The sequence below is a fragment of the Monodon monoceros genome, unplaced genomic scaffold, assembly GCF_005190385.1.
Source record: "Monodon monoceros isolate NGI ecotype Baffin Bay Population unplaced genomic scaffold, NGI_Narwhal_1 Super_Scaffold_1, whole genome shotgun sequence".
Lineage (NCBI taxonomy): Eukaryota > Metazoa > Chordata > Mammalia > Artiodactyla > Monodontidae > Monodon > Monodon monoceros.
The window spans coordinates 61,417,500-61,440,497 of NW_021703765.1; the positions used below are offsets into that span (position 1 = coordinate 61,417,500).

General features: G+C 59.2%; 1 protein-coding gene across 6 annotated transcripts in view; it reads left to right on the plus strand.

The window, feature by feature from the left end:
- Positions 1-22,714, plus strand: part of PI4KA (phosphatidylinositol 4-kinase alpha) — a 94,908-nt gene extending 72,194 nt beyond the window's left edge. For 2 of the 6 annotated variants that reach the window (XM_029217532.1, XM_029217553.1), the window contains 26 exons: positions 1,207-1,299; positions 1,733-1,889; positions 2,114-2,241; positions 7,197-7,355; positions 7,629-7,780; positions 8,948-9,055; positions 9,225-9,352; positions 10,262-10,381; positions 10,470-10,549; positions 10,639-10,832; positions 11,700-11,790; positions 12,099-12,266; positions 12,470-12,523; positions 14,052-14,172; positions 15,667-15,796; positions 16,634-16,704; positions 17,785-17,857; positions 17,936-18,006; positions 18,598-18,707; positions 19,125-19,229; positions 19,319-19,444; positions 19,781-19,901; positions 20,076-20,235; positions 20,845-20,934; positions 21,367-21,450; positions 22,349-22,714. In XM_029217532.1, coding sequence (XP_029073365.1) covers positions 1,207-1,299; positions 1,733-1,889; positions 2,114-2,241; positions 7,197-7,355; positions 7,629-7,780; positions 8,948-9,055; positions 9,225-9,352; positions 10,262-10,381; positions 10,470-10,549; positions 10,639-10,832; positions 11,700-11,790; positions 12,099-12,266; positions 12,470-12,523; positions 14,052-14,172; positions 15,667-15,796; positions 16,634-16,704; positions 17,785-17,857; positions 17,936-18,006; positions 18,598-18,707; positions 19,125-19,229; positions 19,319-19,444; positions 19,781-19,901; positions 20,076-20,235; positions 20,845-20,934; positions 21,367-21,450; positions 22,349-22,400 — 2,946 coding nt within the window. In that variant the 3' untranslated portion in view covers positions 22,401-22,714. Of the gene's footprint in view, positions 1-1,206; positions 1,300-1,732; positions 1,890-2,113; positions 2,242-7,196; positions 7,356-7,628; positions 7,781-8,947; positions 9,056-9,224; positions 9,353-10,261; positions 10,382-10,469; positions 10,550-10,638; positions 10,833-11,699; positions 11,791-12,098; positions 12,267-12,469; positions 12,524-14,051; positions 14,173-15,666; positions 15,797-16,633; positions 16,705-17,784; positions 17,858-17,935; positions 18,007-18,597; positions 18,708-19,124; positions 19,230-19,318; positions 19,494-19,780; positions 19,902-20,075; positions 20,236-20,844; positions 20,939-21,366; positions 21,451-22,348 lie in introns of those variants that run through there. The other 4 variants (XR_003792747.1, XR_003792748.1, XR_003792749.1 and 1 more) reach the window with 4 other exon arrangements.
- The last annotated feature ends 284 nt before the right edge of the window (positions 22,715-22,998 follow it).

Here is a 22,998-nt window from a genome sequence, read left to right on the forward strand (position 1 = left end):
CCTCTGCGGTCCGTGGGAGCCCAGGTGGCCACATGCACCTCTATGCTGCCCGCTCTGGGGTCAGGGGAGGCCAGGCGCCCAGGTGGGAAGGGAGCCGCCCCTTAGGCAGGCTGAGGATGCGGGCAGAGGCCAGCAGGGCTCGGTCCTGGTCCAAGGTGATGTTGCCTAAAAGATTTCGGGATTTTTCCACAGAAAAGTAGATTTAGGTTAGGTTTTTCCCTTTCCTGTTGCTCAGGAGGGAAGGACCGTTTTTATCTTGTGTTTTGATTGCTGGTTGTTGGGAGACCCCGGCCCTAGAGCCCCTGCCCTGCAGAAGGTGCAGCCTGTGGCCTGGCTGACCTCTCCGCCCAGAGGGGAGTGGGCTGGGGGTTGATTTGGGCACAGGAGCGGGGTCAGAGAGATGCAAGGGAGGGTCTGGCAGCTCTCAGTCCCTCAGGACTGTGCTCAGCCTGGCGAGAGGACCCCGTGTCCCCACTTCCTGGGGAGCAGGCCGAGGTCAGGGACAGTGAGTGGCAGAGCCAGTTTCCCACACATGCCTGCTCCAGGCCACTGTCTCCAAAAAATGTAATGCACTCTCAGGTCACCTTTTTAAAAATGAACCAGCTTAAAATTTTTATGAGAAAACCGTGTATTTTTTGTTTGTGGTTCAGTTTTACTGTTTATATCCTTTCCCCTGACCTTCTTTCCCCCCACCCCTACCACCCCAAAATAAAAAGTTGCCCAAAACCTCAGCATCTGAGGGTTGGTTGTCTCCAGTAGTGTCCGTGTATGATGACTGGCTGTGCTGGTGTGTAGGGAACAGAGCTGAAGGGACAGTGTGAGGTGGCCCTGGGGACACTGGGCAGGTCCAGCTGGAGGAGGGGCCTGGAGGGGTGGGCAGACTGGAGAGGCGAGGCCAAGGCAGGGGAAGTGGGGGCCATGTGAGCCGAGGTCCCTTCCAAGTGTGGGCAGCCACACCAGTGGGGGTGAAGTAGCTGGTCATGGAGCAAAGCTGTAGTCCCAGCTGCCTTCCGGAGATGTTTCAGAGTAAAATGTTTAAAACTCTGTTTTCCATGCGACCTGGCAGACCCCAGAGCGTGTTTAGAGGTGTTTCATTTTATTCACTTGCAATTGCTGGAGATTTTAATAACCCGGGTCTGAGCATGACAGCCTCACTGCACTGGGCTTTGGCCACGAGGGTGTGCAGTCACTGTCCCGTCTCTGCAGGCGACTCAGCTCACGGAGCGGCCAGCCTGCGTGAAGAAGGACTACTCCAACTTCATGGCATCCCTCAACCTGCGCAACCGCTACGCAGGCGAGGTAGCCGCCCGCCGGGTCGGGGCCCTCTAGCGTCCTCTCCTTCCTGGTGGGGGCGGGAGGTCTGTCTTGGGGGGAAGGTTTGGTTCTTGGAAGGAGTGGGAGCTCCTCTCTAGTCAAGTCTTGTGAATAAGAGAGCAACACCTTTCTTGGGAAAAAAAGTAATGTCCGACTCAAGAAGTGCGTGGCTGATCTTGTTCAGCCCACGTGCAGGCAGCTCTGCTGTAGCTCAGTGTTGGATTCAGACATCAGGGCCGGGTCCCCGCCCTCGGGGACTGTCCAGAATGGTGGGAGCAGCACTTGTTTCTAGAGGAGGAGTTCCGGGGCACCATGCGCGGTGGCGGCAGCACCCAGACGAGCCTGTCACTCCGCGTGGGCAACGAAGCCCCGTGGTCTGGGTGGCCAGGCCACATGTGCCTCCGCTGACCTTCCACAGGTGTATGGGATGATCCGCTTCTCAGACGCCACAGGCCAGACGTCTGACCTGAACAAAATGATGGTCCAGGAGCTGAAGGCAGCGTTGGGCGCGGGTGACCCTCAGCACTACACAGAGGCCATGTTCAAGCTGACAGCCATGCTCATCAGCAGCAAAGGTACCGCCCAGGCCCGGGCCACCTTGCTGTCCCAGGGAGCGAGTCCTGGCCACGCAGAGAGCCAGCGCTCCCCCAGGAGATCCCTGCGGCGTCACGCACGGGACTGGGGTGGGGCTGTAATTAAAAGGCCAGCGCTGTTCCGGCTGGTGCCAATTGTCCTGCTGACCCAGGGAGGCTGTGGGTCGACCTGTCGGGGCCTCTGAACAGCATGCATTTGGTTCCAGACTGTGACCCGCAGCTCCTCCATCACCTGTGCTGGGGTCCCCTCCAGATGTTCAACGAGCACGGCATGGAGACGGCCCTGGCCTGCTGGGAGTGGCTGCTGGCTGGCAAGAATGGAGTGGAAGTGCCGGTAAGATGCCGGCTGCAGGCGGCTGCGGGGTGAGAGGTGGAGAATCAGTCCTGGCCCCTTGGATGACAAGCATGGAGACCCCGGGAAAGCCCCTCATCCTACAGGGCCTCATATGTAAGCAAGACTGTGATATTAAAGCCTGCCCACAGGACTGTCACTGGGACCAGAGGGAGTGTGTTAAAGGACCCAGTGGTGCTTGAAGCTGTTATTTTTCCAAAGCTCGGCAGGGGGAGCCATTTCTCCACAAGTGGACACTTGTGTTTATCCACAGTGACCCGCGTCCTACCTGCTGACTCTGGGACAGCAGCCCTCCTGCTGGAGGGGGCCCACGGGGAGGGTCTACACACCCTTTCAGCTGATGGGATGAACACCTAAGAACAGATTTATTTTTCAAAGATCCCATTAATTTTCACAGTAATGGGATTTGACATGTTTTTTCTGAGTTTCTTAAGATAATGAGATAAGTGGTCAGAAGGAGTGTTCTGTGTTTTTTGCCCCTGAGGGTCAGCTGGATAACTTCCAAGGATGGAACTGGAGTGTTCCAGGCGTGGAGGTGGCCGGCCGTAGTCGTACCTCCTCACGGAGTTTGTGTCCAGCTCACGGTGGCGGGCGTCTGTGGAGGGGCCAAGTCGGGTGTGTGGGGAGCAGAGACACTGGCCCCTGCCCCTCAGGAGGGAAGTCGGTTGGGTCTGGGCTCTCGCCTAGCTGGCTGTGCTGTCTTCAGGGTTCCAGGGCAGGTCCCTGCCTGTGTGTCGAGGGTGATGGCAAGGGGTCTGCGCCGAGTCTTTGTGAGGATGAGCTGACCTGGCCCACCTCACGGCAGCTGTTGTCACTGCAGGGCAGGGGCTCTTCAGTCACAGCTACGTCCCGCTCGGTCAGGACCCGTGCGTGTATTGTCTTCATCTGTGTTCACTGCTGTGTGATACACGCCTTGTAACAGTGCTGTCTGTGTTGTCAAATGTTTTTCCTAAGCCTTATGGGTGTATCCAGACAGTTTCCCGTCCTCACTTACCTCTGTAAGCCTGGGTCTGTAGTTCTCCTCAGCGCTTCCTGGGCTGCAGGTGGCGGGAGTGAACTTGCAGCCTAGTTCACCTTCATCTCGTGCTTTGGCTGTTCTTCCTGGGTCTGTGATCCTAAATTGCCTTTGGCATGTTACACACATCTATCATCTGTTGGCTTGCATTGTTCCTGGGGAGAAATCCACAAATTATCTTCCTTTCTCAGTATGTGCTATTGTTTGTTTTTCCTTTTAGCTATTCTTAGGGTTTTTTTATCTTTGATTTTTAATAGTTTGACTCTGTTGTGCTTGGATGTGGTTTTCTGTGTATTTTATGTTGGGATTCCTTGAGCTTCCTAAATCTAGAGATGTCAGGTTTTTCATCAGACTTGGAAAGTTTCAGGCCAGTATTTCATTAAATATATTTTTTACCTGGTTCGCTCCTTCTCACTTGGGCTCCAGGAACGCCTGTGGTGCAGATGTTGTGACGATGGCAGTGTCCGAGGGTCATCAGCATTCTCTTGGGTTGTTTTTATTCTTTCTCTCGCTTTGGTCCATTTTCATTGGCCTCCTTCCAGTTCCCTAGTACTTCCTCCTGCCTTATTCATTCTGTTGTTAAACCTTTTTTTTTTTTTTTTTTTTTTTGCGGTATGCGGGCCTCTCACTGTTGTGGCCTCTCCCATTGCAGAGCACAGGCTCCGGACGTGCAGGCTCAGCGGCCATGGCTCACGGGCCCAGCCGCTTTGTGGCATGTGGGATCTTCCCGGACCAGGGCACGAACCCGTGTCCCCTGCATCAGCAGGCGGACTCTCAACCACTGTGCCAGCAGGGAAGCCCGTTAAACCATTTTTAATGTATTTTATTTCAGATATCATAATCCTCAGATCTAGTATTTCAGTTTCTTTTTTATACTTTGTATTTCTTTCCCGAGAATCTCACCTTTTCTTTCTATCTTTTCTGGTAAATCTCTAAACATATTTATGATAATTATTTGAAAATCCTTATCTGGTCGGTTAGTTCTAGCATCAGGGTCATCTGTGTTCAAGTTTGTGACCGTGGACCTGACACTGTGTTTAGAAAAACAGTGGAGACTGAGGGGCCCTGCTGCTTTATCTTCTCCTTGTGCCTGGTGGCTGAAGTGAAGGCCGCACCCCCGAGGGGCTCATCTTGGCAAGAAGGGTGGGTTCTTCCTGCTTTACAGCACACTTTCACATCTTCCTTTTTTTTTTTTTTTTCTCTAGTTGCGGTGAGCAGGGGCTACTCTTCGTTGAAATGCACGGGCTTCTCATTGCAGTGGCTTGTCTTGTTGTGGAGCATAGGCTCTAGGCACATGGGCTTCAGTAGTTGTGGCATGCAGGCTCAGTAGTTGTGGCTCACAGGCTCTAAAGCACAGGCTTAGTAGTTGTGGCACACAGGCTTAGTTGCTCCGCAGTATGTGGGATGTTCCCAGACCAGGGATCAAACCTGTGTCCCCTGCATTGGCAGGTAGATTCTTAACCACTGAGCCACCAGGGAAGTCCCCAAGGAGGGGTTTTTATGCCAAGCAAATTGCTATGTCATTTGGGGTCTGTCAGACTCCAGTCTGTCGCCTGCCTCTGCCATCATCAGTAGCTCGGCTGGCTTGAGGTTTCGGCCTTGGCAGGTCCATCCACCACTCGTGCCAGACCTAGTGCTGGCCCCGGGCTGTTGGGCTCATCCTTCCCAGGGAAATGTGATCTCTCTCTGGAAAGCAGCTCTTGGCAGCTCTTCACCTGCCCTCCTCAACAGCCCGACAGCTATGTGTGGGTTTGGTGTCACCAAGCTCTTGCTGTTGGCTCATGGCTGAAGGCTGTCTGTCTCCCTGCTCCTGGCCTCTGCAACGATCTGCTGTGCAGGCCCAGCTATGCTCCACACCCCAAAGTGGGGGCCGTTCCCCTATATTTCTATGTCTTTAGTATCACTGCACCCTGGTGTTTCATTTTTTCTATTATCTGCCAATGTTTGCTGGTTATGGAGCAGTTGGAAGGTATGAGCACAAACAAGAAAACAAAAATCGTCAGTAGCCCCAACTCAGAGGTGGGTGCTGCTGGAGTCTTTTGCATTCGTGGGGAGATAAAGCCTGAGCAATCTTATTGGTCTCATATAGCACAAGGGTCTGGGCCTTCGTTCCACTGAGACAGGAAAGAATTCTGGTCCCCTGGTTCTGTAACCTGTAACAAGAGCACAGGCCCAGACTGGCCCCCACCGTCCCGCAGTCTGTAAACGCCCAGACAAAATCCTCATGGCCCTCTCTGCCCCCCGACACTCCACGGCGAGCCTTAGCGAATCCTGTCAGGTCTACCTTTTATCTTTAAAGCATCTTCAGAATCTGACCACCTCCCAGCAGCCCGGCCCAGCCCCTGTCTCTCCCCTGCACTTGGAGACAACCCAGCCCCTGCTTTCCCCCCAGGCCCCTCCACCTTCTCTACACAGAGGAGCCAGGAAAATGGGTCAGATCAGGACCCTCCCACGCCCGGACTTGTCCATGCTGCTTGTGCTCACGCAGAACAGAGGTGGACGGTGTCTGACCAGCAAGGCCCCTCTGCCCCCTGTTGCCGCCACAGGCACCCCGCAATCCCTGCTGTCCCGGCCCCGGTGGGCTCCTGCTTTAGACTGCGGGTGCCGCTCCCTCCCCGGCAGCGCTGTCCTCAAACAGGTTTTCTCCAGGGCTGGTCTGAGCTGTGTCCTCCACCTGGGGTCTCCCCAGCCGCCCTGCCTGAAATGCTGCCACGCCGTCCCCGCTTCCCTTCACGGCTGTTTGCCCCCAGCGGAGAGCGCCGTGCAGTCTGTAGGCTGCTTCTAGTCAGCCTGGACCTGAGTTGTGTTTGTTCACACTCATGCCCCGAGCCTGGAAGGCAGGCCCTGGCCAAGGTGGCGACCAGGACAGGGATACAAATGGTGGGCAGGCAACCTGGTGGGCTGCTCCCTTATCCTCCACCCTGCAACACATTTGGCTGCAGGGGCGACCGCCGGGAGTCCATCCTTGTGTCGTGGATGGGCTTCTGTCTGCGCTGGACTCTGTCCTCACCTCATGGCCTCCAGATGGCTTCTGTGCCTGCAGGCAGGGAGGAGGGCAGATGCGAGCGTCACCTCCCTGCCTTCTTCCTCAGGGCTGCCCCGACTCCCACTGCTCACTCCTGCTAATGAGTGGGCGAGGGGACCTGAGACTGGCTGCCTGGCACCCTGAGCAGCCATGGAATGGGAGGAGGGATGGGGTCCCCGTGTCCCCGCAGGGGCTCTGGATGCCCTGGAAGGAGCCGCTGGCTGTTGTCAGGCCACAGAGGCTGCTCCCCTGCGAACCCCTCACCCAGGCTGGTGGGGTCACAGGCTCCACTCGGCCCCCACAGTTCTTCCCTGAGCCCGGTTAGCGGCATAAAGTTGTCGTGTGGGGTCCATGGGGGTAGAGAGGAGGAACTGGGTTCTGGAGCCCGCTACGCCCCTGCCACTGCCAGCCCGGAGGCCCTGAGCAGGCGGCCTCCCCTGCGTGGTTTCCAGGCAGTGCTGTCACAGGTGGGCTGCACCACAAAGCAGGACACCTCCTGGCTGTGGTCCAGGAGGGGCTTCTGGTGAAAAAAGGCTGGAAAGTGGGATCATGGGGAGATCTTAGTGATTTATGTTTTCTTCATACCTTCCTCGATTTTCTAAATTTTGTTCAGTGAGCATATATTCCTTTTATGATTAAAAAAACAAAACGGGGCTTCCCTGGTGGCGCAGTGGTAGAGAGTCCGCCTGCCGATGCAGCGGACACGGGTTCGTGACCCGGTCCGGGAGGAGGCTGGGCCCGTGAGCCATGGCCGCTGAGCCTGCGCATCCGGAGCCTGTGCTCCGCAACGGGAGAGGCCACAACAGTGAGAGGCCCGCGTACTGCAAAAAACCCCCAAAAAAACCAGCAAGCCTCTTTCTGCGCCCCACGGAGGGGCTAACACCTGCATTCTTGCAGTTCATGCGGGAGATGGCGGGGGCCTGGCAGATGACAGTGGAGCAGAAGTTCGGCCTGTTTTCTGCGGAGATAAAGGAAGCAGACCCCTTGGCTGCGTCGGAAGCCAGTCAGCCCAAACCCTGTGCCCCCGAGGTGACCCCTCACTGCATCTGGATCGATGTACGTGCCCCCGTCTCCCCTGTGCTCCACCCACTCTTCCCCGGGGTCGGGGGCTGCCCTGGGACTCCAGGTTGAAGACTGCCCCACCTCGGGGGTAGCTGGCCCATCTCTCTCCCCACGCCCCGCCGGTCTCGTCCCTTTGCCCCGTAGACCCCACCTGCCCTCCTGTGGGCCTGAGCCCCTCCTTGGCAGGCAGTGGTGGCTCGAGGGTGGGCGGCCACCTGGCCCCGCCAGCAACATGGCCCCACCAGCAGCGTATCCCTTTCCGTCCAGTTCCTGGTGCAGCGGTTCGAGATTGCCAAGTACTGCAGCTCTGATCAGGTGGAGATCTTCTCCAGCCTACTGCAGCGGTCCATGTCTCTGAGCATTGGGGGCACTGCGGGGAGCATGAACCGGCATGTGGCGGCCATCGGGCCCCGCTTCAAGTGAGAGCTCACCTCAGGGCCTGCTCCCCCGGGTTTCCTGTGGTTGGTCACTTGTTCACCAGAAACTGACCGAGCCCCCAGTACATGCAGGGCCCCTGGGAAGGGCATCCGCACATGATGGCCGAGGCCACCACGCCCTCTCGGGGCGTGCTGTCCACAGCAGGGAAGTGCGCAGGAGGTGCTTCATGTGGGGACCCGGCCAGCCAAACGCTGGGGGTGGGCAGCAGCAAAAGGATTCTGGTGACACACTGGAGAGGGAAAAACGGCCAGCTGTGTGGCAGAGCCTGGTGTGACAGCTCAGGCCCATTACCCTCTGGGGCCGATTGTGCCAATTGCACACCAAGCCCTGTGCAAAACCAGCAACACCGGGGGAGGGCACACACCCCAATAGGCAGCATGTGGCCCAGTGGGCCTCAAACCAGGTGCGGTGGTCAGGGGCGCTGTGGACACAGCAGGAGGGCCTGGCCTGGCATGGGGAGGGCTCTTGACTGGGCCTGCAGATACCTGGGGGGTCAGATGGAAGGAGGGTGAGGGGCCCCTGCAGGTGGGCACCACTCCCTCTACCTGTTCCCCTCCCTGAGCTCTTGACTCATGTTCCTGAAGCCCACTGGGCACGCCCTCGGGCCGTGCTTCTCAAACCAGTACCCAAGGGCTAGTTCTCTTTTTCCCTAATTTTCAGTCTGTTGTGGACCTATACTTTTACAAATTGCAACGAGAATGGGTTAGTAGGAGAGGATCCATGCTGGACCGTCCCAGCCATGGGAAGTGGCCATGGAGACGAGCAGGAGGGCTGCCCATTCCTGACCAGCGCGTCTGCGGATGCCTGCAGGGCAGCTCTGATCTTGCAGAATCCAAGCAGATTGCTCTTAGAACCTGAGTTCTACCTTCATAGTCCCCGTAGGTGATGGTACCTCAGGGAGTGGTTTGCAGTTTGTGGGACCAAAGCTTCTGGCCGAGGGGCAGAGTCACACACATGTTGTTTTCCCCCCAACAAAAGTGAAGGTTTAAAAAACCTTACGTAAGGCATCAGGGTACAGTAACCCCAGACAGGTGACCACCTGCCCGATCCACAGCCCTGGCGGGAGGGCTCTGCCGCCTGCAGGTGGGCCCTGAGCTCAGGGAGAGGTTTGCAGGAGGCACCACTCGCTGACCGGGGCCCTCTTGCAGGCTGCTGACCCTCGGCCTGGCCCTTCTGCACGCGGACGTGCTTCCCAATGCGACCATCCGCAACGTGCTCCGCGAGAAGATCTACTCCACTGCCTTCGACTACTTCAGGTGCTGCCCCCACCCCACCCCCAGCCCCCAGGCCTGGGTCACTCGGCCTGCTGGGTGCCGACCCCCGGCTTAGTGGCCCAACTTGTCATTAGGAGGCTGCGCGCCCCACCTTGCCGCGCTTCCTGACTCCTAGACCCTGGCACTCACCCTCGTCCCTGGCTGTTTGCAGTTGTCCCCCAAAGTTCCCTACGCAGGGAGAGAAGAGGCTGCGTGAGGACATAAGCATAATGATTAAGTTCTGGACCGCCATGTTCTCAGATAAGAAGTACCTGACCGCCAGCCAGCTTGTTCCCCCAGGTGAGCCCCAGCCTCAGCTGTGCTGCATGGTCACCAGAGGCCCATGCCTGCCCGGTCACCTCTTCTCTGGCCGCTGCTGGGGAGCAGGAAGGAGGGCAGGGTCTCCAAGCAGACAGGCAGACACCCCCCAGTGTAACTTTCCAGCACGGGGCCATTCTCAGGGGCCCCCTGCATGCCCGACAGTCTGTATTGGACTACGGCCTATGTGCTGGGAGGGATAGGGCACGGTCCATTGTCACCTGGTGGGGCCAGTCTTACCGGCAGGTGACTCCAACATGGGGGGTCGTGGGAATGTCCCCTGAGGACAGGCACTTGCCCTGCAGCAGTTGGGGACCAGGGGCAGGTTTCTGGAAGAGGTGACATGTGAGCTGCATCTTGGAGCATGGAGGGTGGACGGGGTCAGGGAAAGGCGCTGAAGTGGGAGCCAGCAGCCGCCCCCACAGGAGGAAGCCCTGCTCTTGTTTCTCTGAAGCATGTAGCTGGTCACGCGCCCAGGCTGGGGGAGGCGCATGTCTCTGCAGGCAGACCCACGTGGACAGCCTGGCCGCCACGAAAGGGAAAAGCAGGCACGGTGATTGTAAGCAGCTCTTGGCTCCACTCAGAGCAGGGCAGGCAGCCCTGCCATCTGTCCCCACGGGTCCCCGAGTCATCGCCATGTAGGAGGACACTGGGAGGTCAGTGCCATAATTATGATCAAGGCGGCTCCTCGATTTGCTTTGCTTTGGGCTCAGGGGAACATAACACACTTTAGAAAGCTTCCATCTGCAGTGGTCCATGAGGAAGTTTGCAGACGCCTGGTTCGTCCAGGGAAGCCGTCACCGGCCATCTCCCCCACCTGCTCCCCCACAGCTGCTTTGTCTGTGGTGAAGGTCCAGACACCTCTTTCTAGAATGCTGTGTCTGCCCACAGATAACCAGGACACCCGGAGCAATCTGGACATAGCGGTTGGCTCGCGCCAGCAGGCTACACAGGGCTGGATCAACACCTACCCACTGTCTAGTGGCATGTCCACCATCTCCAAGAAGTCAGGTCGGTGGGGCTTTGCTGCCGGGTCCCTTGGGTCCTCAGGGTCATAGAGCAGCTCCAAGGGACACTCTGTGCCCCCCCCCATCCCCAGGCATGTCCAAGAAGACCAACCGGGGCTCCCAGCTGCACAAGTACTACATGAAGCGCCGGACGCTGCTGCTGTCCCTGCTGGTGAGGCCCGTGCGCCATGCCTGCAGCGCTGGGGCGGGGGAGGGGCGCGGGCCATGCAGAGGCACATCCGTGTCTGTGTCCCTCACCAGGCCACTGAGATCGAGCGTCTCATCACGTGGTACAACCCACTGTCAGCCCCAGAGCTAGAGCTGGACCAGGCTGGAGAGAGCAGCGTGGCCAACTGGAGGTCCAAGTACATCAGCCTGAGCGAGAAGCAGTGGAAGGACAATGTGAACCTCGCCTGGAGCATCTCTCCTCATCTGGCCGTGCAACTGCCAGCCAGGTGGGCTGCCTGAGAGGCCGTGCCGGAGGTCCAGCACAAGGCACCTGGCGGGGGGAGGGCACGTGTCACAGCCAAGGACTGTAAGGGAAGAGCCATCGTAGCCCCAGATGCTCCCCAGTCCTGTGCAGTGGTAGGGTCTGTCCTGCCAGGGGCCCAGCACCCCGGAGCCCGAGGAGATAACATCAGGGCACCCCAGGGCCTCACCTTGTTTGATGAGGAAAGGAAACACCTGTGGTTACTCTGGGAGGTAGGCCTGGGGGGTCTGGGTTGGTTCCTGGGTGGCATCTTCAGGCAGCAGGCTACTCAGAGGGGCGGCTGGCAACCGAGTGTCCTGTGAGCTGTCCTGAGGCAGCTCTTAACAGGGACAGGACTCAGGCTGGTAGGTGCTGAGAGGGGCTTCCCAGGCCCCCTGTGCTGAATCCCAGTAGACTCCACGTGCCTGCGTGCAGGGTGGGCCTTTCTTCCCCGGAGCCCATGGTGCATACTTACTGCTTCCTTCTTCGGGTCCTAAGTCCTTCTCAGGACAGGATCGCAGCCTGACGGTATTTAGGCAGCAGCTGCCTGCCTTAGCCTTGGGCGGTCACACCTGAACACTTTGCACCCACCCTCCCACCTGCTAGCGTGCCTTCTGGCCCACGGGTGCCACAACGTGGATGGGTGCTTTGGGGGCCAGGCCAAGGGAGGTATCCTTGGAAGGATCATTCCTGCTCCAAGGAGTTCTGCCCTTGGGTCACAGCCGGTCACAGTAAACACCATGTCAGTAGCCACAGTGCTCAGATGTCACTGGGTGTTGTCCACATCCCTTAGTCCAGGGCTCCCCCAGCCCCCGTCTTCAGTGTCTGCCACCCACACCCTCTTTGCCTGCAGGTTCAAAAACACAGAAGCTATCGGCAATGAGGTGACCCGTCTGGTTCGCTTGGACCCAGGAGCCGTTAGTGACATCCCCGAAGCCATCAAGGTAGCATGGCGGGTAGTGTGCCAGGGCCTGGTCCTAAGTGCACAGAAACAAAAGTGCCTCCAGGGATGCCTGGAGGCGAGGAACACAACCAAAACCCACTGACCTCAGTGGTACCACGATTTTTCTGATCTCTTGTGTTATCTACTGTTCGGATGAAACATTTACTGTGTTTACAGTAGAAAAACGTTGAGTGTATTTCACCCCGGTTGAAGTTGTGCTGTTGTATGTAATGTGTCAGAAGCTGTTATAAATGCCTTGCAGTTTTCACTCCTTGGGGCCATCCCTGTGACTCCCTTCTTCCTCCCCAGTTCCTGGTCACCTGGCACACCATCGACGCCGATGCCCCCGAGCTCAGCCATGTGCTGTGCTGGGCACCCGCAGACCCACCCACAGGCCTGTCCTACTTCTCCAGCATGTACCCGCCGCACCCACTCACGGCGCAGTACGGGGTCAAAGTCCTACGGTCCTTCCCGCCGGTGAGCCCATCTGCTGGGTCGACCTCAGGGGGCTGCCCAGCCCCACGGGGGGACAGAGGGCAGGCCTGATTGAGGGTGAGGACTTGTCCTGGGGGTGGAGTGACAGCAGGGCCAGTCCAGGTGGGGTGGGGCCCTGGGACCCCTGTCCTGCCTGGTGCTCTCACCCCTTCCTGAGTCATGACTGCTCCTCCCCCACCACACAGGATGCCATCCTGTTCTACATCCCCCAGATTGTGCAGGCCCTCAGGTATGACAAGGTAAGGCATGCTGCATAGGCCTACCAGCCTGGAGGGCCAGGCGGGCAGCGGGACGGAGCCCAGGAGCAGGGCCACTGAGCTGGGACCTGGGCCTGAGGTCTCTCACCCCCATGTGGTCGTCCAGCACCCAAGGCCCAGTCCTGCTGTGCTGGGTGAACAGGTACTGGAGACATTGCTGGCTGCTTCCTCAGGGTGGGCGACCTGGCCTGGGACCCGTACCTGCTGGATGGGGGTCTCAGCAGGTCCCCTAGCTCCCAAATCCAGCTCCCTGTCTCCTGGGGGGAGTGGCCAAGGGGTTGGAGGAGACAGCATGTGTATTAGTGAGCTCAGGCCACCCTGGCAAAGTACACAGACTCGGGGCTTAAACTACAGGGAGCTCGTTCCACACAGTCTGGAGGCTGGACATCTGAGATCCAGGTGTCAGCAGGGCTGGTTTGCCAAGGCCCTCTCCTTGCCGTGTAGACGGCAGCTTCTCCCTGTATCCCCACATGGCTGTCCATTTGTCTGTGTCCTAATCTCTTCTTATAAGGATACAAGTCAGATCGGATCAGGGCCCTCTACTGATCTCATGTAACTTCATCAGTTCTTTAAAGGCCTATATCCAAATACAGTCACATTCTGTGGGGGGGGGGGACTTCAACATATGAATGGGGGGTGGGGGTGGATAATTCAGCCATAACAGTGTACATGCACATAGGGGCCTGGCAAAGGGCCTGGCCAGAAAACACCCACGGGGTGACCACAGCCCGGAGCCCTCACCACCCGCGCTTCATCACGGTGCCACACCCAAGCCTGCGCCTGAGGGCAGCAGTGTCTACCCCTCCTGCTCCTGCCCATACACCCCCCCTACCCTGGGCCCACAGGGCCCCAGAACACCCCATGCCCTGGCCAAGCCTGGAGACCCTGCACTGGAGGTTGCACATTCATGGTTCATCTTTAGATCTAGTTGCTGGGTTAGAATTGGGTTATTTGAAGTTTGACCTGTTTGGGAAGCCCACCCACCCAAGTTGAGGACATCTGTCCAAGGAATACTTTACCAGATGGGCCGCAAATGACTGTGGGGAGGGAGAGGCTGCACCCCAGGAGTCTTCCAGAAAGGCCAGCTGCCTTTGTAACCTAGGACATGGGAATTCAGCCTGAGCTGGGAGTGACATAGGGTTTTCTGGGACCCGTCCATCACTGGGCAGCGTCTTCTAGACACCAGTCCACAGGGGCGCATTTGAAACCCGCCTGCCCACGCGTCGTGCTTGACGACAGCAGAAGCTGGTTAGAGTCCAGGGCTTAGAGTCCAGAGGAGGGAACAGAGGAGACAAAAGCTGGTGCATGCCTGCATAGACAAAGACCCCGGCAGCTGGCCAGCCAGCTGGACTCGGGCTCAACTCCCCTGCGCAGGAGAGGTGCTCACAGCCGGCACCGCTCGACCACGCTTCTTTCTGGGTCTGCCAAGCGTGGAGTCATTGCTGCTTGGGTGAGAGTGGCCTCTCTTGGTGGAGTGTGGCCAGCCTGGGCTGACCTTGCTTTCCTACAGATGGGCTATGTGCGGGAGTATATTCTGTGGGCGGCATCCAAGTCCCAGCTCCTGGCACACCAATTCATCTGGAACATGAAGACGAACATCTATGTGGATGAAGAGGGGCACCAGAAAGACCGTGAGTGCCCGTCCCTCGGGCCCCACCCTGTCCTCACCACCTGCCCAGGGTCATCATTCCTCCACTCCCACCTCTGACCCCTGCCTGGCCCCCAAGACCCTGTGGCTCCGTCCTGCAGCTCCACGGGCAGCACTTCCCAAACCAGGTCATCTCAGGACCCTCACACCCTTGAAAACTACAGACCCTCAAAGAGCTTGGGTTTATGTGGCCTTTGGCCATCCATGCTCACCAACATTAGAAATTAAAAATAGAGGGCTTCCCTGGTGGCGCAGTGGTTAAGAATCTGCCTGCCAATGCAGGGGACAAGGGTTCGAGCCCTGATCTGGGAAGATCCCACATGCTGCGGAGCAACTAAGCCCGTGCGCCACAACTACTGAGCCTGTGCTCTAGAGCCCGCGAGCCACAACTACTGAGCCCGTGTGCCACAACTACTGAAGCCCGCGTGCCTAGAGCCCATGCTCCGCAACAAGAGAAGCCACCGCAGTGAGAAGCCCACGCACCACAACGAAGAGTAGCCCCTGCTCGTCGCAACCAGAGAAAGCCTGCGTGCAGCAACAAAGCCCCAAAGCAGCCAAAATTAAAAATAAAATTAAAAAAAAAAATAGAGACCCATCTCACATAAACATAACTTTTAAAGAAGTGAGCAAGAAGAGTAGCATTGTTTAACACGTTTACAGGCCCCTTTAGTGCCTGTGGGAGATGAGATCATCAGTGCGGTGGGAGATCCCCTCACTCTGCCTCTGCATTTCATGTCAGAATATGCTGTTTGGGCTGAAGTGGCTGCAGGAGATTGGGCCTTGCTGACCCATAGTTGGAAACGGAGGAGTGTCTGGTGTTCAGGCCCCCATGGGTGCTCCCCGCCAATGCTACCAAGCTTGGCGGGATGGTTTCTCAGGGGTTCAGTGCAGTGAGGAGTCTGAACCGTGTTGTGAGCCTCGCTCTCTGTTCATCCAGCCCCTGCTTGCCCTGCACTCGCCCCTCGCAGGACCTGTAACACCCGCTGTGGTCACACCCAACGTGCAGGGCAGGGTCTCCAGTGCTCACGCATTTCGTGACACAGTATTTAAAGATCCTGTGTGTGGAGCCCCAGCTGCCTCACAGGACAGAAACGTTTCTGAGTGCTGGGAAACTGTCAGGCTTTTTTGTCAAGTTTAACAAAGTTTTGTAGTTGTTTTCCTTAAATGGCAGATTCATTTTATTGATTTTCAAGAAAATATCTGCCATAAGTCTACGTCTGGGTGACTTTACCTTATCTCTTAGTCACTCCTTCAAGTAAAAATGATGTTCCCTGGAAGAGGGGACAGTCAGATGCAGGTACTCCCCTGAGACCACCACACGCTTCAGGTGCGGCCCCCGTGAGCATCCGTGATCCTGGGGCCCTCCACTCGCTACAGCCTCACGGGCATCAGCACCCTGAGGAGGGCAGACCTCCTCTGGGTGGGGTCTGGAGAGAGGGTCCCCGGGACTGCAGGCTCACCCTCGGTTTCTCTGCAGCTGACATTGGCGACCTCCTGGAACAGCTGGTGGAAGAGATCACAAGCTCCCTGTCTGGCCCGGCCAAGGACTTCTACCAGCGGGAATTCGACTTCTTCAACAAGATCACTAACGTGTCAGCCATCATCAAGTAAGTGGCATCTTCTCCAGGCCCCACTTGTGGGAGCTGCCCAAGGAGCTTTGTAGACTCCTGACGTCTCCCGCTAAGGAACAGCCAGACGGGGAGTCTGCTCCCACTGTCCAGGGCCCCCGTGGGCATAGCAGATGCACAGAAAACAACACCTCAGGTTCACTTTGGGTCTTGCCCAAGCCTGAGGACATCTGCTCTCCAGGTTCTGATGGTCCCCGTGGTATTAGGGAAACCAGACTCCTTTGCAGCCGCGAGGTCCTTTCTTTTTTTTTTTTTTTTTTTTTTGCGAGGTCCTTTCTTGATTCACCTCCTGGGCCCTCATTCACGTGGAGCAGACGCCAACCTTGGATGTCTTGGCCACCCATTTGTGCAGGATGGGGCCCCGGGGTTGCGGATGCTGGCCAAGCGCCTGGGGAGGCAACAGGGGAGCCCTAGTGCTGTTCCTCCAGGCGCCTAGTCGCCACACTGTCCCCAGTGCTCAGGCTCCCCCGCTACCCCATCACTGCGGGCCATGTGTCCCATGGTCCTCTCCTGACCAGTTCTAAGCAGAGCGGCAACGTGGCTGCAGAGATGGAGGGTCAGGGTGGACTCCCTGGGCCTCTGCCACGTGAGAGGCGTCATTCCATTTCACTCGCCTTGTCGTGGGGCGCAGAGGTCTGAGGGTCTGCCCGAGGCCACACTGCCAGTAAACCACGTAGCCCGCAGCCTGACCCCCACAGCATTGCACACCCCCTTCCCCTGCCCCAGGTGGCAGAGTGCAGGGCTAGGGCCCTCGGACAGGAGGGCCTGTCTGTGCCCCGAAGCCACAGACACCAGCGTCTGTGTCTTGTTCTCCAGGCCCTACCCTAAAGGTGACGAGAGGAAGAGGGCTTGTCTGTCGGCTCTGTCTGAAGTGAAGGTGCAGCCTGGTGAGCAGGGTTTGAGGCCAGTGAGATGGGGGTCTGGGGGACCCTGGGTGCCCAGCACCCCTCTCCAGAACCTGCCCCTGCCAGTGGTCACTCTTGGTTCTCCTAGCTACAGCTGTTTTCTGAAGGCCGAGGCCCTGTCCTTGGCAGCTGTGCTTCTAGAAGTTTCCTGAGCTCCAGTGTAACAGAAGCAACGCAGGCCACACAGTGGGCTTAGGGAGCAGCGGGGGTGTCCCAGGTGTGCTAGGGCCTGTAGGATGAGGGGGCCCATGCCCCCCTCCCTGGTGCTCTTGCCACGTGGTCAGATCCATGTCTTTTCAAGACAAGATGGGAACCCAGACGTCACCGCACAGCTCTCCGTTCTTAAGTCTTACACACTCGTTCTTCAAAACCCTGGCCTTGCACACTTGCCCACTGCCCGCCTCAGTGGTAGGCACCAGTGCAGGGCCCTGGGTGGGCCTCTCTTGACTGTGCTGAGCCCTGCCCAGCCCCGCCCCAGAGAACACTCAGCCTCCCAGAGGACACCATGCTGCTGGGTCGTGTCCCCGAGGCACTGGGGAGCCAGCTGGGCTCTAGAGCAGAGTGGAGCTCGGGCCGTGTGAGGGAGGCTGGGCTGGCGAGGGAAGGAGGGTAGATAAGGTGGGGGCCTGCATGCTCCCCAGGGGCCCAGTCCCTCCCACCAGGACCCCGCCTCAAGCACCCCCACCTCCGGGGGCTCGGGGAACTGTGGTCCCTGACCAGGAAGGGCCTTCTCTCAACCTGCGCTGACAGGGTCGAGCTGGGGGTGTCAGGTGGGTGGGTGCTGGGGCTCCTGTGTCCTGTGGCATTGGCGGCCAGTGGCTTGAGAAGCTGAGGGTTTAGGGTGTCCTCTTGGAGAAGCGTCTGCGGGAGGTGGTTGCCCCATGTGGAACGTCAGGATGGGCCCAGGGAAACAGCACAGAGTCAGGGAAGACAGCCTTACCGGCCTCGGAACAAGGAGTTGGCGGTGCCGCAGGCAAGGCCCTTGAGGCCTCAGCACAGCCCCGTCTGCTGGGAAAGCCTCATCCTGCTCGGGCCCTGGGATGTCCCTTCTGTCCCTCATAGGCTGCTACCTGCCCAGCAACCCCGAGGCCATCGTGCTGGACATCGACTACAAGTCCGGGACGCCCATGCAGAGGTGAGGCACCACCTGCAAACTCCCCCTCACGGGCTCCCATTCCCTGTCACTTGCGCCCCATTCTCTTTTGTTTTCCAGCGCTGCAAAGGCCCCGTATCTGGCTAAGTTCAAGGTGAAACGATGCGGAGTTAGTGAACTTGAGAAGGAAGGTCAGTGGGGCACGTCCGATGTAGTTTGGGGTCCCCATGAACGGTGACAGCCTCCGGCCAGTCAGTCTGGGCCCTTGTCTGGGGTGGCAGGCACATGTGCAGTGACAGAGGCCCCGGGGAGGACTGGTCAGGCTTGGCTGCCGTGAGAGTGACCGCAGGCTGGCAGCCTCCACAGCAGGAGTCGATTCTCTCCATCTGGAGGCCGGGGTGTCAGCAGGGCCCTGCTCCCTCCTGAAGTGCTGTGAAGGATCCTTCCGGCCTCTTCCCGGGACAGGGCATGGTTGTTCCTCAGCTGTGGATGCCACATACATCACACTCTGCAGTTCTGGGGGGGCATGAATGTCGGGAGCACAGCAGCACAAGGGTGTGGCCCTGGGTCCTTGCTCCTCAGCTGTTCTTAGGAAGAGACCCTGGCCCCGTGGCCCCACCCACTGACCCCTGGTGTCTGCTAGGCCTCGTTGGCCTCTTTAGGGTTTTGCAGAGATGATCCCTAAGGCTCTGGGTTGCTTCAGGCACATGATCAGAGCTCACCCCCAGCATCCTCAGAGGGCCTCTCTGCCCGCCGCTGACAGGCACCCTCTCCCTGTGCAGGTCTGCGGTGCTGCTCAGACTCTGAGGATGAGGGCAGCACGCAGGAGGCCGATGGCCAGAAAATCTCCTGGCAAGCAGCCATCTTCAAAGTGGGAGACGACTGCCGTCAGGTAGTGGGCTGGGCAGGCAGGGCAGGGCCGGAGGTGTGCGGGGCCGGGGCAGGCCCACCTCTCTCCAAGGCTCCAGGCACACTTCTCAGCATCACACAGAAATAGGAATCCTTGGTTTCCCATTTGGTTCTGTTGCCTTGGAGTACATCAGGGCTTTCTGCTAAACTCGGAGGCCTCTCCAGTGGCCCCCCTCCCACTGTACACCCTGGCTGCTCAGGGGGAACTGCCCCGGGGGAATGGGTGCCCCTTACTCACACCCACCGCCAGGCAGTGCATCCTCGCAGTCTGCCCAGGGAGCAGTGGGCAGTGAGGCTCACCGGGGCCTCCCTCCCTCCTCCCCCTCCCCCTCACTGGGCAGGGCCGCAGGCACCTGGAGCCAGCAGCCCACTACGACCCTGAGTCTCTCCTGGTTCCCAGGACATGCTGGCCTTGCAGATCATCGACCTCTTCAAAAATATCTTCCAGCTGGTTGGCCTGGATCTCTTCGTCTTTCCGTACCGGGTGGTGGCCACCGCCCCTGGGGTAAGTTTCCCAAGCAGTTGCTTGGGTGCTGCCCCTGTCCCTCGCCCTGTGGTGTGCCCGCAGCCTGAGCCTCGGCCCTTCCTCCCTAGTGCGGGGTGATCGAGTGCATCCCTGACTGTACCTCTCGGGACCAGCTGGGCCGCCAGACCGACTTTGGCATGTACGACTATTTCACACGCCAGTACGGGGATGAGTCCACGCTGGCCTTCCAGCAGGTGGGCAGCAGGGCGGCCCCACTGCCCGCCAGCCCCAGCTCCTGCATTGGTCAGCACCCTGTTTTCTAAGTCCTCGTATGTCTGGGGGTAAAACCAGAGCATCTGTAACCTTCCTTGGGATGAAAGGCATGCCTCGAGAGGGGCTCCCCAGGAGAAAGCTGACAGGAGTTGAAGGGGGGAAGGGGCCACAGCCCTGCACCTCAGATGCACCCACTTGTCACTCCGACTACCAAGGTCTGGCTTGCTGATCTAGGTGCAGGCCCAGGGGTTCCAGGGTGCCCGCAGGCCCAAGAGGGCCCAGCTCCAGGGCACCCTGAGCATGCTGTCTCTGCACAGGCACGCTATAACTTCATCTGCAGCATGGCTGCCTACAGCCTCCTGCTGTTCCTGCTGCAGATCAAGGACCGGCACAACGGCAACATCATGCTGGACAAGAAGGGCCACATCATCCACATCGGTGGGTGGGCATCCTGCCGCGGGGGCACCGGGGCAGGGGCTCTGGGGGTTGGGGAGCTGGGCTTCCTTTCCAGCCGCTGCTCCCCAGTGTCCCCAGGAAACAGCGGCTACAGGGCATACACCCAGCTTTGCCCTGCAGCTGATCCCAGCACGATGGCTCTTTGGGGTATTGCAGACTTTGGCTTCATGTTTGAAAGCTCCCCGGGTGGCAACCTCGGCTGGGAACCAGACATCAAGCTCACGGACGAGATGGTGATGATCATGGGGGGCAAGATGGAGGCCACCCCCTTCAAGTGGTTCATGGAGATGTGTGTCCGCGGCTACCTGGCCGTGCGGTGAGCCCCGCGGGTGGGGCGGGGGGCAGGGAGGGGCTTCCATACTGGGCCCGTTCATCCAGCAAGCCCCGCCCACCCCTCAAAGTTCTCCTCGGGTCATCTCAGGCCTTTGGTGGACACAGAACTGGGGTTGGGGCAGGGGGATGCACGGGAGGCCCCCTGAGGCCTTGCCTTCCTGTCACGTCTCTGCCACCTGTGCCAGCAGCATCTTGCTCCAGGCATCAGTGACCCGCCACATTCTGCATCTCCCAGGCTTGGCCTCGCCTGCTGACGCCTTGGGGCCCCTCTGAGCACCCCACCTGCCCTTCCTCCCTAGCCTGAGCCCCTGCACCCCCAGGCTGCGTGCCGGGGACTCAGGTCCTGGCTTCCAAGTGTCATGTGGCTGACGCCACAGAGCAGTGTGGGGACACCTGGACTCCATCCCGAGTCTGTTGAAGCCTGCATGGCACGTACGCAGTTCCCTTCAAGAAGGGAGAATCCCTTCCTTAGCCAGGCACAGAACCATGGCAGGGGCCGAGGGCAGGCCCTGGGCAGGGGCTGCATGTTGACCACAGGCAGGGCCCCCACCCAGGCTGGCCTCTGTCCACGTCCTTCCCTGCCTCTCCCCAGGCCCTACATGGACGCCGTCGTCTCTCTGGTCACTCTCATGCTGGACACGGGCCTTCCCTGCTTCCGCGGCCAGACAATCAAGCTCTTGAAGTAGGTCCGGCAGGCAGGCCACTTGGGGGCGGCTGTCCCCTGAGATGGGAGCCCTTCGAGTGCTGGTAATGGGGACTGTTATCGAGGCCAAGTGCTCCCCCTTGGACGCCCAGACAGACGGGGTCCTGGGTGAGGAGCTGTCCCCAGACCTTCCGTGTGTGAGGTGCCTTGACTTAGGCGGAGGATGTACCCTGCGGCCCTTCGTCCCTCAAGGGTGTGTCTGCGCCAAGCCCCGGGGCTGCAGTGGCTCAGCCCCCTGCCAGTCCTACCCTGGCTGCAGGCCCCTGGGCCCGGGAGGTTCTGGGAAGGAGCCCAAGCCCTCGAGGCCAGCTGGGAACCGTGTCCCCACAGGAGGCCAGGCCACATCCCTGCAGGGAGGGCAGCCTGGAGCCCTGGGGGCGGCAGCCCTGACACGGCCCTTCCCCCCACCAGGCACAGGTTCAGCCCCAACATGACAGAGCGAGAGGCCGCAAATTTCATTCTAAAGGTCATTCAGAGCTGCTTCCTCAGCAACAGGCAAGTCACCCTGTCCTGCCCCACCCATGCACCCGTGTCACCTATCCAGTGTTCAGTGGGCACTTGTGCAGGCCCCCACCTGGGCCAGGTGACAGGATGCACTGCCCCGAGACGCCCAGCCCAGCGGGGCAGGAAGTGAGTTCTGAGAGGCTTCAACCCCCTTCAGCTGCTGTGGGGGCCGTGACAGGAGGGGCCTGGTGGGGGAACTGGGGCCACTAGAAGTGGTGGGGCCAGGCCTCAGTGACAGGCCTGGGAACAGGCTCCCAGGGGCTGTGACAGTCGAAGGTGGCCTTGAGGTTTATAGGCTCAACAACAGGGTGAGCGAGGGGAGTCCAGGCCCCGGGAGGTGCAGAGGCCCCAGGTCCACACCCTGGGGACAGAGAACTGGCTCCGGTGGACCCGCCGAGGTCCAGTGGCACAGGAGCGCCACTTGGTTTTGCTGACTGGGGAGCAGAGAAGTGGGGTGGCTCAGGGCAGCAGGAGGAGTTTGGAGGGCTGCATGAGGCAGGCTCTCCTGATGGTGATGTGAGGCGGGGCGGAGGGGGAGTGCACAGACCCCTTCCAGCCACATGCGAGGCCCCAAGGCTGGGAGTCAACTCCTACAGACGCACCCCCGGGCCACATCCCGGGCCCCAGGACTGAGGGCAGGCGTCTGGCTGAGGAAGGGCATCCTCTTGAGCCCACTTTGGGGCCCATGAGCAAGGAGGAGACAGGGCATAACAGGGAGGCTGTGGCCATGGGTGAGGGAGCAAGTGTCCCAGGGAGAGAGGGGCTGGCGGGCAGACAAAAAGTCTGCGATCGGGCACTCGACCTCCAGGGGTGTAGCAGGGTGGCTCAGGGGGTCGGGTCCCCAGACCAGCACAGGCCCCTCACAATCCCCTCTGCTCTCTGCTCCCAGGAGCCGGACCTATGACATGATCCAGTACTATCAGAACGACATCCCCTACTGAGGGACAGAGTGCCGCAATCACTGCTTGCTGCTGCGCATGGCCTACCACCTCATCCGATGGACAGATGGGCCGAGACGCCCCTGCAGAGCCCGGCAACCCGCTGCCTCCCGAGGTGTCGCCTGCATGGCCCGTGTGGCTGGAACGACAATCAGAGCCAGTCTTTGCGCAGGTGTGAGCTATGCTTACACTGGACACATTCCCTACCTGTCTTGTTCTCAGAGGTACATGAAGTATTTTCTTGTGTATAAAAAATTATATTCAACCTAAGATTCAACCAACGTGAACAAAATAAAAACAAAAAAACTGCGTTGGAACCAATCCAGTACTAAGTGCACATTCAGCTAGGGGTGGGGGGCGCCCGCCCAGGAGCCTCGCAGCCACGAGGGGCCATCCCCGGTGCCCTGGCTGTGAGCTTCACAAAGACGACTCACCACAGCACAGATGTACCAAAAATAGCACTGTATTTTCCCTGATGGCTCTCAGGGCTCCCGCAGAGGCCACCCGGCCGCCCCATTCTCATCTCTCCTCCGTAGGCGTTGCTCTGCATCCTGCCTCTGCTCCGGTCCTTCCCGGTGTCCCTCTCGACCACCTTCAGGTC